Source organism: Panthera tigris, chromosome B3 (genome assembly GCF_018350195.1).
Source record: "Panthera tigris isolate Pti1 chromosome B3, P.tigris_Pti1_mat1.1, whole genome shotgun sequence".
In the NCBI taxonomy this organism is placed as follows: Eukaryota; Metazoa; Chordata; class Mammalia; order Carnivora; family Felidae; genus Panthera; species Panthera tigris.
Window position 1 is genome coordinate 58,341,798 of NC_056665.1, and position 12,420 is coordinate 58,354,217.

Consider the following 12,420-nt stretch of genomic DNA (forward strand, 5'->3'; position numbering starts at 1 on the left):
GCAGAAAATGGGGGTTGTGCACTGGTTACTCTATAAGGCCCTATGTCTAGGGTTCTCAGAGACTATGACTGGTATATTCCCCACAGCCCAATTTGAAGGATCTGAGAAGAGCTGCCTGTCACCCGGCCGGGAGGAGAAGGGGCGGCTACCTCCCCGACTCTCTGCAGGGAACCCCAAGTCAGCCAAGCCCCTAAACGTGGAACCCAGCAGCCCCCTGGGGGAGTGGACAGACCCAGCACTGCCTCTGGAAAACCAGGTGTGAGTGTCTGTGTCCAGCTGGGGACTCTCTCCCCCTCCCTTCCCCTCCTGCCACCAGCTTGCCTGCAGGGGACACCCAGAATGGGTGGGCCTGGACGGCGAGGGACCCAGCAGAGATGCCCCCCTTCCTCTCTCTCATCCTCAGCTGGTACCACGGGGCCATCAGTCGAACAGATGCCGAGAACCTGCTCCGCCTGTGCAAAGAGGCCAGCTACCTGGTGCGCAACAGTGAGACCAGCAAGAATGATTTCTCCCTGTCCCTCAAGTGAGTAGGGGTGGGCCAACTAGCAGCTTTAGGCAGGATTAGCCTGTCAGGATGGCACCAGGGGACTCCATGGGAAGACAACCAGCAGGATAGAAGACTCCCAACATTCCCCCATGCCCAACTAACCTGGGGAGAACTCCATCCCCATGAACATTTGCTGACTCTGGGCCAAGCCCTGGGGATCTGGAGCAGTCTGAGGCTCAGCCCCAAATCTCAAGTAGTTCAGAGTCCATTAGAGGAAACAGCCAAGCTAGTGTCCAGCTCACAAAGGTTCAGCCACTTACTAGCCGTGTAGCCTGGAATCCTCTTAACCTCTCTGAGCCTCAGTTTCCTTAATTATAAAATGGGGAAATAATAACATCTACCTTATGGAAAAGGATCAAATGAAATAATATATGGAAGACACTTAACATGGTGCCAAGTGCTAAATAAATTATCACCATCATCTTTTTTAATGGAAGCCCAAGATGTTCTTGAAGGACAAGCAAGGAGAGGGGAAGTGTGCCTGAGGGAGTCTATAGGGTGAGGTGGAGGCTGGGTCCTGGGAGGAGGGTAGAGCAGTGGACACAAAGCTATTGTTCACTCTGAAGAAGTGGGCAGGAGGTCTGGGTGCCAGTGGCTGATAACTGAGTTTTAAAGGATCCTGGAAGAGGAGGAGGAGGCAGGGCCCTCCCCTCCCATCAGCCTTCCTTCTAGGGAGAGGATATACACAGGCCAGCATTGGCCTCCCAGGCCTTCCTGGCAGAGTGACCAGTCCTCCGTTTGGCACCCAGGAGTAGTGCCTGGTAGAGCCTGCACTCCGCATGGCAGCCTTTCAGAATCCTGTGTCCATTCACATCCTGCCATCACTACTGGGACATCTGTACCACATCCTACCACATTTCCTGGGGGCATTAGAGTACATATATACTCCCTCTTCAAGCAAATATATACAGAGATTTGGGACCACTACACAGTTACATTTGAGGATAATTATTCAACTTCAACTAAAAGATGATGGGGAAAATGCCAGAATATAGTCAAATAACCTGAATTTTATTCTTGGGCTTAATAAAACTAGCTATGTGACCCTAGGCAAATCATGGAGCCTCTCTGGGCCTTGGTTTCTCTCTTTGCAAAATGCATTGATGGATTTAGGTTTCTTGAAACTCTCATACTCTGGGAATCTGCAAATTATCATAAAGTCAAAGGAGCATTTAGATAATGTTCATCTGTCAAAAATTTGATTTATATAATACTAGGAATGTGTATTGCTTTAATAGTTAAGTTTCATAGAGCATCTACTCTGTGCCTAGCAGCATATACACCCTCTCCAAACCAACTACCAACCTGCAAGATCAATCTCTTTTTTGTAGACAGAAATAAATACAAAGAGGCGTGTGACTTGCTCAAGGCTGCTAGGTAATCAAGTGCCAAAAACAGGATTTGAACCCAGCTGAGTCCGCTACAAGAACCACGCTATTTCATTGCATAGCTCCACCCCCTCATTCAGTGTGGTATAGTCCAGGTCTGGGGGAGAGACCTCAAAGGTCTGGCTCCTAGAGCAGAGCTGGGCTCTGCCTCAGCCTGGGGAGCAAAAGGGGGAGGCAGGCCTGGATGCCACTTCAGCTCAGGCTGATCTGGCCCCATCGACTGCCGGCTGCCAGAGCCTCGTTTACATATAAATGGCTTCTCTGAAATACAATTATGGTTTCTCTACTCTCTGTAATGGAAGGGCTTTCACTGGTAATTAAACAGCTTCCTCCAAAAGCCATGTCAGCCCTGGCCCTGCGGCCCAGCTAGTCCCACCCAGGCTCCAGAGGGTTGGGCAAGGGCTCCACTATGTCGTAACAGACCCTTGGGACTTTGCCCCAGGAGGTCTGTTATTCAGATGAATGTTTGTTGCCACTTAGTAGCCCTTTTGGGCCAGATCTGTCCCTCAAGGAGAAGATATAATGCAGTTTTGGGGAGAGGTGATTATCCCAAGTGGACTGTGGGTAGGGGGCTGGCCTCAAACTGTGAGAGGGTGAGGGAAGGCAGGGCCCAAGCTGCTGCCCACAGCCTTGGGCCTGGGCCATGCATAGGGCAGATGGGAAGACTACTCACTGCCTCCCTTCTCTACCGCCCCCAGGGGCTGTACGTTTTCCTCAGGCCCTTAGCTCCTTTACACAGGGCCCGTGTGATCACTGTCAGCTTCAGTCACTATCTCAGGCTTACAGAAGAAGGATGCTCCTGCCCCCATATATGCCCAGCCTAGGGCCCCTGGCAGGCTTTAGAGCACTGTATCCTGGGGTGTTGCGGGGGAGGGGGTAGATTGGGAGGGTGGGTGATAAAGGCCTGTTTTATCCGCCCCCCCCATCCTTTCCTCCCTTCAGTCACCCACTTTCCTCTCCCCCACTCATTCACTTGTGGGCCCAGTGAAATGGGTCCAGTCAGAGCCCTCTTTGTACCCAGGCAGGGGAAGGAAAGGAGGTTTGCCAGCCTTACTTCAATATGAGGGTCCACCCTCACCAGTCCCACCAACCCTACCTCCCATACTAGCTTCTGAGCCTTGTACTTGTCCCCAAGTAGGCTCTGGCCAGGAGAGACAAGTATTCAGGCTTCAGGGCTCCCCTAAGCATTGCTTACCCCTTGCCTGTGGACCAAGCCTGTGGTGGCTTAGGCAAATGTTCTTACTGGGGCCCCACCCCCATGCTCTCTCTCTAAGGCTGAGGGTGTCCGGACCGCTGGGAGCTGGCCAGAGCTCTGAGCAGCAGGGCCCTTGTCTTGTGGGCAGGGCCAGGCACTAATGTTGATTTCCTGGATTATGTCAGGGAGATGAGAGAGGCAGTGGAGCGGTTCCTCTCTGAGGGAGGGAATGGAGATGCAGCCTTACTGATGATGTCATCCCAGGCTGAAGGGATAGAGGAGCTTGGGGGCTTGGCTCAAGGCCAGTTATCAGGAGGGTAAAGGGATATCCCCAGGACAAGGCAGTTGAGCATTCCTGGATTTGGGAGGGACTTCCAGAGCAGCTCACTCCATCCCCTGGTTTCTTCGAGAGAGACAGAGAGAGAGAGAGAAAGAGAGAGCCTCAACCAAGATTCACTTTTGGTTGTCACATCTGTCCACACGCTGTCCTGCCAAGGATGTTTGTGTCTCCACGTGAGTCACTAGGAGCCCCCCACAGGTATCCTCCTCCACAGCTCAGGGATGGGGAAGGTAAACCAGTCCTGGCTAAATAGGCAGCAGGACACCCATGCCTGGGTCCCAGGGTTTTTGGTGGGGAGAGCAGTCGCTCCAGTTTCCACTTGCACATGCCCTGTACACTCACTTACACACACATTCTTGGCACACCCGATGCCCTCAACACAAAGCCAGTGCCTCATGTTACCTACTCACAAAATCCCCTCTGCCTCCTCCCTGTTTTTCTGGACTGACCTCCACCTTCCCTAGTCACCTCCGCACACAGCTGGTTTGGAACAGCCACATTTGCTGCAGGACGAGGGGAGAAGAGGGGATGGGGACTGGAGAGGACCCCTACTCACCAGGGTCTCCTCTCCTCTTCCCAGGAGCAGTCAGGGCTTCATGCACATGAAGCTGTCCCGGACCAAGGAACACAAGTACGTGCTGGGCCAGAACAGCCCGCCCTTCAGCAGCGTCCCTGAAATCGTGCACCACTACGCCAGCCGCAAGCTGCCCATTAAGGGGGCCGAGCACATGTCCCTGCTCTACCCTGTGGCCATTCGGACTCTGTAGATGTGAGGGCGGGCACTGTGACAAATCTGGACCCAGCCCCGTGCCCATCCCCTGGCTGAGGGCTGTGGTCCTTCCCAGGGACAAGTTCTGTCAAACCTTTCTTCCCTTCTCCCTGAGAGCGAGTGGAAGCTGGAGATTCCTTAATTTATTCTAAAGGGGAAGCCCTACCGGGGCCTTGGAGTAAAAAGGTTGTCGGAGCTGAGGACAGAGGAATCCCTGGGGAGAAAGGATAGCCCCTGGAGGAAGGGGACTTCAGATCCGCTGGTGTCCTGAGGAGTTTAAGATCTGCAGCTCCCCGCCATTTTCGCCCTTAGGGCACAGATGGCGACCCCCCCCCCACCCCTTCCCCACCACCTCCTTCCCCCTGGGTCAATGCGGGGTGGGGCAGGACGCGGTCCTGCGGGGCGCCCTGGCCATCTCTCCGCCTCCACCCCCACACCACCGGCGGGCTCCGTCCAGAGTCTGGTGAGGGGCTTGGGGAAGGAAGACCCCTAGGGTGGCGATAGCATTGAAGGTAGGGAAAAGAGGGGAAGGGCTCGGGATGGAGGGAACTTGCGCAGTCCCCGAGCCGCCCCGGCTCTCGGCCAGATGCAATAAATAAACCCAGTCCTGCCAGGCACAGCCGCGTCCGCGCCTCCAGCGCCGCTCCCCGGACTGCAGGGGGAGGGAAGAGGCGAAGCGAGCGCAATTCTGTTTATAAATCAGCTCCGGAGCAGACACAGGCCGGCTGTGAAAAGCACTTTAGAAGCATCAAGTTCCTTCTTTGACTAGATGTCAAAACATCCCCCGCCCGGGCTGGGGGCACCCGGAGCCGGCAGGCTGCGCGGCGCCCCTCCCCGCCGCGCCGACGATCGCGGCTCCCCAAGATCGCTTCCAATTTCCTGCCAACAGCCATTCGTCTGGGAGGAGGGGAGCCGCGGAGAGACAAAGAGGCAGCGCGCCAGGCGGGGGGGAGCTGGCGGCTCTGCCACGCGGAAGCCGCGCACCCGCGGAGGCGGGAAAGCTGGCGCGGCCGGCTGCGCTTTCTTTCCAGAGGAAGCGGGGCTTGCCGCGCCTCCCCCATTCCCTGTTAAGTCCGGCCCCTGGGAGACTTGCAGCCTGCAGGCCTGGGACCGGATCTGTCTTCGGACTGGGGTTTCGGGCTCGCGGAGGAGCCCGGCAGGGCCGTCCGCGCGCGCCCCCTGCTGGCTGTGCCGTGGGCGCCAGGCCACACCCGCCCACGCCCTGGCGACGCCCCAGCCCCTGCCCGTAGCTAGAATGGCCAAGGCCCGTGGGCCCAGACCCCCGAGAATACCCACTGGGCCGCGGGTCGAAGCTGAGGTCAGCCCACCCCAGGCCCGCCCTCCTGCTTCCAAGGTCGAGATGAACAGAAGCTGCCCTATGGGGCTTAACAAACATCCGCTGCTGTGGGAGCGCACTATGAGAGCCTCTCCTTTCAGAACCTAAACCTTCCAAATGAAGTAAGAGTCATGGGATTTCGGCTTTCCTAATCCCATGGCCATTTTATCGAAATCGAGAGTATGTGACCTGACAAATGTTAAGAATTCTGGGGAGACAATTGAAAGGCTTACTTGAAGTTGGGCACTGCTTTAGAAATTCCATCATAGAGGGCTGCCCTATCTTTACACTTGGAGGGTATTCAGTCACTTTGCAGATGAGAAAACAGGCTCAGAGACTTCGGGTGATGTACTCAGCATCCATCTTGCTTTCATCTCTTTACCTGGAAGACCCACGTAGGCACAGGTGCTCAACTCCTGTTGTTCAGAGAAGGGCTGGGAGTAGCAGAGGTCCTGGAGCAAGCCAGGCAAACTCTGGCTCCCTGTAGGTTCCTGCTCTGTCCTGCCACACATATCCCTACTTCGTGCCCCACACACCTTCTCCAGAACTCCTACCCCTTCTCTCTCTGCCCTTCCTGATCAGGCTTCAGAAATCTCACACTAGCCACCCTAAGAGGCCCTTTGTCAGGAAGGGTGCCCCTGAGCTGGGAAAGGAATCTCCATCTAGAGCACTTGGCCTTGGGCGGGTTCCTTTATTCAGCAGATACTGGCAAGTTCAGAGGACTGTCTGCACCAGCCTAGGTTACCTGGCTGGTTGAGTAGCTGCTTCTGCCAGTGCCTACCCCAATCTGGGGCAGAATACTGAAACCCAGAGGACAGAAATGTTGTTTATTTGTAAAGGAGACTACTTCAGTAGGAAGAAGACAGAAGGACTGAGGAGCACTACAAAGATAGTGGACTGGGTTCTGACTACAATACATGTTTAAAAACTGGGGAGAGCAGCTCAATTGTGCTGTTAGACTAGGATGCTAAAGGGGTTCCTGTAAATTTCTCTTTGCAGCTCCAGACTCTATGCCCTCCAAGGCATTTGCCAGTCCTTATGACAGTGGGAAGCCCCAGAGGAGGAGGAGGTTTTGGGGAAGGAGTTCCAAGATGCCAGCATCTGTGCTCTTACTTCATCCTTAGGCTCACAGCCCCCTTATACGCATATACACTGCTTGTCAGCTCCAGTCTTTTGATGTTTTTTCTTAGTTTGGAAGAAGAGGGGTCACTTTGCCCCAAAGCAATAATAGCTCTCCTACCTCCCAACCTCCGTTTCCCAGACAGTGCCTCCTACTTCTCCAGGCTGAGACATTCTGGACTCATATGGTCTGAATCCATATGGTGTGATTGACCATGACCACCTGGACTGAGGTGGGAGGGAGGAATGGGGGGAAAAGGCTGGGCAAGCCAGAAACAGGAAGTATAGAGTGAGGTGCAGGCCCAAATCTCTGCTCAGCTGTGCAGTGGGCAGAGCTCCTGGGCAGGAGACCTAAAAGTTCTCATAATGATGGGAGAAATGAGTCCGGTCCTGCCTGTTGATGAGCTGACAGGCCTTTTCCACATTCTTGGTCATGCCAGGGGGGCCACAGCTAAACACTCCAATCTTCCGGACCTGTTGGGGGAGGAAAACATGAAGGCTAACTCAGTGTCCAGAGGGAGGGCTGGCTCAGTGTTCATGTTGAAGACCAGCAAGAGTCCTTGGTGATGGCTCCTTCCATGTTTCTCATAAAGGTTTGCTTTGTACCATGTGTGGTGAGGGCTGGCTCAGTGTTTTTAAGTCTAGCTCAGTTTTGGTAGACTTGCTTCCTGTGGGTCCAACCTCTACCCCCTCCAAGGCATTTGTCAGCTTCAGGTGCAAGATAAGGGGCTGGGTTAATCAATGTTCAAATTAAAGGAGAGCTTAGTGTCTCACTGAGCGCTAACCCAATGTTCATGGTAAAGGTTAGCTCAGTGTCCAGGGTGAGGGTTGGCTCAGTATTAGTGGTAAGAGTAGCTCTGAGTTTATGGTAAGGACCAGCTCAGTCACTGAGCTGTTCCTTGTGGATAGGCATCATGGCTTCAGAAGTGGTAAGTCCCTGTCACCTGCCTCCTCCCTTAGCCCCCCAAGTAACCCCTACTTTTTTTCTGTTCAATTACCCCCACTTATCTCCCAGGTGATCACTTCTCACCAGAAGTCAATTCCTTCCCTCATGGAGCTGGTTTGGAAGGTTTGCTCAGACCTCAGATGATAAAGGCCAGGAGAACCTTGATATGGGGTGGGACTGACCTGTGGGTGGACCTCCTGCAGGGACTTGAAGAAGGGCTCGAAGGGGGGGCGGCCAAAGTGGGTGATGGAGCGCAGGCCCGTGAACAGACTCCGGTTCAGCACCTTCTGGAAGTGCCGCTCACAGATGTACTGGGGGCAGATCAGGCCAAGGAAAATCAGGGTCACTGCCTAGCTCAAGTCAGCCTGCAGCCCAGGAGACAGGGAGTGGGTTGGGGAGGGATCTGGAGTCTGAGGATCAGGACCAGCATCTCTGTGCTTCCTGCCATCTGAGCCTGAGCTGTCCACCCACCTGCTTTGGCCATGTGCCTCACCCTGCCAACCCACATACCCACCTAGCTGCCCTGCCTGGCCGGCCCTGACATACCAGCATGGTGGTCCTGAGGTCAAACTTCTCAGCCAGCTGGGTGATGTAGATGTGCACGGACACCAGGTCCTGGCAGTCATTCTCCTCCACCTCCCGGATGATGTCAGCCAGCCACTCAAACTGCCGCTGGGTCCGTGTCACCCAGATGAAGTAGATCTGGGGATACATGGTTAGAGCTTAGGACTTGGCTCATCTCAGGCTCCCTATTTCCCGGGGATCCCCATAGCAATAGAACCCTCTGGTCTCAGTCAGCTTGTGCCTTTCCCCAGACAGCCTGGGGAGATGGAGTGTTGTGGGGCCAAACGATCAGGCTCTGGAGCGGGAGATGGAGTTACCCCAGGTCATGGAGAGGTAGAAGGGAATAATAATCTGGGGTGATGGAAAAGGACACTTGTCAAGTGAGCTGAAGGTCTAATGGGGTGGGAAGCCGCTTTTTCACACTGAGCTGGACCTGCCACTCCCTCCAATGGGCCCTCTTCAGGCTGCTGGGCTCCCAACCAAACCTAGCCCAGAGGGATATGGTCCCACTGAGGGGCATGGCACAGAAGAGCCTTACAGAAGACGCTGCTGCCTGGAGCAGATGGGAGTGGGCTCAAAGAGAGACTAGGGGGATGGAAGCTGTCATGGAGGGACCCATCTCCAACTTCTGAAGAGGATGAAGTGAGACTGCGTTGGGTTAAGAAGCAGAGGCAGAGGGATGCCTGGGTGGCTCAGTCAGTTAAGCGTCTTGACTTCAGCTTGGGTCATGATCTCACGGTTTGTGAGTTCAAGCCCTGCACCGGGCTCTTTGCTGTCTGGATCTCTCTGCCCGCCCCCCACCCCTCTCTCAAAAATGAATAAACATTAAACAAACAAACAAACAAAAAAAGAGCCAGAGCTGGCACAATAGAGGTGCAGAGAAGCTGCGTATCACCCTCTAAATGCTGACAGCATATGGGCTAGGCCCCTGCCCGCTGCGTTCCTGTGCCCCTGACTCACCTGCCAGGCCCAGAGAAACAAGCAGGAGCCTGCTACCAGGTCCAGGCTGGGGTGAAGGGACCCGGTATAGAGGGGGCCTAAGGGCCTGGGCTGTGTTCCTGGAGCCAACCCAGCCCATCAGCCCAGCCTTGCCACCTCCCCTCCTTTTCCTCTTGAAAGCAGAGCCAGTTTCACTTTTGCCCCACCCTAAGTGTGCCCTTCCTTTTCCTCACCCAACAATGCTTCTTTCAAGTGCTGGCTTCCTCTGTAAGAGGGAATGGGTTTCTTTAACCCTCTCCAACTCTGTTCTTTAGGGTCTGGGGATATTCTGATCCCTGTGGAGCGAGTCAACTTGGCCTTGCCCAGATCAGGCCAAAAACAGAGGCATGAGAGACAGGCAGAGATGGATCCAGTGATTGGGATCAGGGGCCATGGGTTGGCAGGAGGAGGGGGCACTCACCTTCTTACAGAACACTTGGCAGCTGACTGATGACTTGAAGACCAGGTCTTTGAGGATGGAGGCAAAGGGGGTGACCCCAATGCCCCCTCCCACCAGCACGGACACCTCAAACTTATGCCACTCCTGGTGGCCCTCTCCAAATGGTCCATCGAGGTACAGCTGCAAGAGGAGGAGTGGGTTTGAGTTAAGCTCCACCACCACCATAGCTCTGAAGCTGGAAATGGGAGGCAGGAGTGAAGGGAAAGCGGCTACTGTGGCATTACCTGGAACAACCAGTCTCTGGATTGGGGGAGGGGAGGAACACAGTGGGGAGCCTGGGGTTGCAGGGCCATGGCCTGCTAAGGGGATGTGGGGGCATGTAGCACATCTGGCCTGGGCCTGGTCACCTTCGGGTATTTGGCACAGCCATCTCCCGTTGGAGGTGAATAGATCTCCCTGAGGCGAGTGGTCCAGGGCCCTGCTGCCCGGATGTGCAGGCTGAGCGTGTCCTCATGGGGTGCAGAAGTCAGTGTGAAGGGGTGGTATTCTGTGGTCCCCAGAGCCAAGCAGGCAATCCGCACCCACTGTCCTGACTTGTATTCAAAGCCTTGGGGCCGCTGGAACTGCAGGTGGGTCACTCCTGAGGAAAAGAAGTGGCTAGGAGGCTGCTGTCCAGGGCCCAGCAACACTGTGGCCTCCAGAGAGTTCCCCACCTGAAGCCTCACCTCTGCTTCTGGAATATGACAAGGAAGGCCTCCCCCACACCAGAAGGCATTACTCCCCTTGAGCCACGTCCACCCTGAGGAGGAGCTATGCAGCACTGGTGCTGGTGGTCAGCAGGGAAAGGAGCCACCTGGCCTGGGCTCCTCTACTCTCTGCTGCGAGAGAGGCTCAGGTCCTCTGGCAAAGAGCTTCTCTTGCCAGCTCCCTCATCACTTCTGGCTCAAGGGCCCTGCCAACTCCACTGGCCAGGTCAGGAGATTGCAAGGTCCGGGCTCTGCCACCCCCACCCCCACCCCCCACTGGCTTCCTCAGTACCACCCAGCTGGCCCCTTGACAGCCTAAAGGCTGGTACCTGAAGGCAGCAGCTCTGCCTTCACCACGCTGATCTCCACCTTCTTCCGGCTCAGGCTCACCAGTTTGTCCCCCATATAGATTAGTGCCGGGACCAGGAAGAAGATGTGGAAACGGGGCAGCTGGATCAGGCCAAAGCTGCCATGGATGATGAGCTGGAGAGAGTGAAGAATACAGCTCAGACCAAGCCATACCCACAACAGTGTCTCTGGCTAGCTTGGCCCTTAGCCCCTTGCATTCTCCACCCACCCCACACTCCCCAGGGCTCATTCCATCCCCACCTCTCCAAGTACTAGGCTCCCTTCAGGTTCCCAAATCTAACCACTCCCAACCCCAGCCCCATCCTGCAGAGCGTCCATGATGAATGAGACTACTTGCACCTTCCTGGAACTTTGTTTTTTGTTTTTTTTGTTTAAACATTTATTTATTTTTGAGACAGAGAGACACAGAGCATGAACGGGGGAGGGTCAGAGAGAGAGGGAGACACAGAATCGGAAGCAGGCTCCAGGCTCTGAGCCATCAGCCCAGAGCCCGACGCAGGGCTCGAACTCACGGACCGTGAGATCGTGACCTGAGCCGAAGTCGGCCGCTCAACCGACTGACCCACCCAGGTGCCCCTGGAAATTTGACTCTCACCCGCTCTCCTGCAGTAGCCTCTTAACTGGTCTTCTACTAGGGTGCCCTACCATGACGCAGTCCTTTCAAGGCAGCCAGTGTGACATTTTAAAGTTCATTTTATCATTCCATCCCAGCTTAAAAAGCCTTAGTGGACTTCCCATTACACCACAGAACCTCGAGACGCTCCGGGCCTCTGCCTGCCAACATTTCCTCCTCCCTGTTCTTTAAACATGGCAAATCCTTTTTGCTTCAGGACCTTTGCACCTGCTGTTCCCTCTCCCATGGCTCCTATGATTCTTCTCATGGCTGCCTCCATTTCATTCAGGCCTCAGCAGAAACGCTACCTCCTTGGGCCTTCCCTCAGTCCTCTCTATCTTATCTCCCAGTCAACTCCCTTCAGGGCACTCATCATCATCCACACTAATTTTCTTCCCCCCCGCCCCACACCTCCTGCCCGTTCACTCCCTGGACTGTAGAGGAAGGAGGTGTCCTTTTTTTTTTTTTTTTCCCATCATACTCTCAGCTGTTGGCAGTTTCTGGCACAGAGTAGACACTTAATAACTGCTGATTCAGTAAAAGGAGTTCCTCCAAATTATCCTCTCCCTTTAACAATAATTTTTTTTAATGTTTGCTTTTGAGAGAGAGAGAGAAAGCATGACAGGGGAGGGGCAGAAAGAGAGGGAGACACAGAACTCAAAGTGGGCTCCAGGCTCCACACTGTCAGCACAGAGCCTGACACAGGGCTCGAACTCACGAACTGTGAGATCATGACCTAAGCTGAAGTCAGACGCTTAACCAACTGAGCCACCCAGGTACCCCTGTCCTCTCCCTTTAGAGACTAAGAACATCTAACCAGTCCTCCCTTTTCCATGAAATAACTGACAGGTATTGTCCAGCTCTGGTCCTTTCCCCAACAAGCTAGTCTGACAAGGTCAGACACTACTTGCCCCATTCTTCCCATCTGCTTGCTCCTAAGTCTGGTCAGTTTGGCTCCTGCCTCCACCTCTTCTCAGGCCCTGCTCAATGAGGGCTCACCGGCCCCATGAATGGCCAGACCCCAAGGTCTCCTTTCATCCGCTCCCACCACTGGCAGTCTGTGGCACTAGCCACTACCCCTTCCGTTCCACTTCTGCAACAACACTGTGC

The 12,420-nt window shown here is 54.8% G+C and overlaps 2 protein-coding genes across 21 annotated transcripts in view; one reads left to right on the forward strand and one right to left on the reverse strand.

Moving 5' to 3' along the window:
- Positions 1-4,856, forward strand: part of SHF (Src homology 2 domain containing F) — an 88,001-nt gene extending 83,145 nt beyond the window's left edge. For 18 of the 20 annotated variants that reach the window (XM_042988954.1, XM_042988961.1, XM_042988955.1 and 15 more), the window contains 3 exons: positions 87-258; positions 404-523; positions 4,051-4,856. In XM_042988954.1, coding sequence (XP_042844888.1) covers positions 87-258; positions 404-523; positions 4,051-4,237 — 479 coding nt within the window. In that variant the 3' untranslated portion in view covers positions 4,238-4,856. Of the gene's footprint in view, positions 1-86; positions 259-403; positions 524-4,050 lie in introns of those variants that run through there. The other 2 variants (XM_042988965.1, XM_042988966.1) reach the window with 2 other exon arrangements.
- A 1,532-nt stretch (positions 4,857-6,388) lies between these two features.
- Positions 6,389-12,420, reverse strand: part of DUOX1 (dual oxidase 1) — a 32,793-nt gene continuing 26,761 nt past the window's right edge. The window contains exons 29-34 of the mRNA XM_042988971.1: positions 10,658-10,811; positions 9,990-10,222; positions 9,604-9,762; positions 8,187-8,342; positions 7,823-7,951; positions 6,389-7,168 (exon numbers count right to left, since the gene is read on the reverse strand). Of these exons, the coding sequence (XP_042844905.1) occupies positions 7,046-7,168; positions 7,823-7,951; positions 8,187-8,342; positions 9,604-9,762; positions 9,990-10,222; positions 10,658-10,811 (954 nt within the window). The 3' untranslated portion in view covers positions 6,389-7,045. The remainder of the gene's footprint in view (positions 7,169-7,822; positions 7,952-8,186; positions 8,343-9,603; positions 9,763-9,989; positions 10,223-10,657; positions 10,812-12,420) is intronic.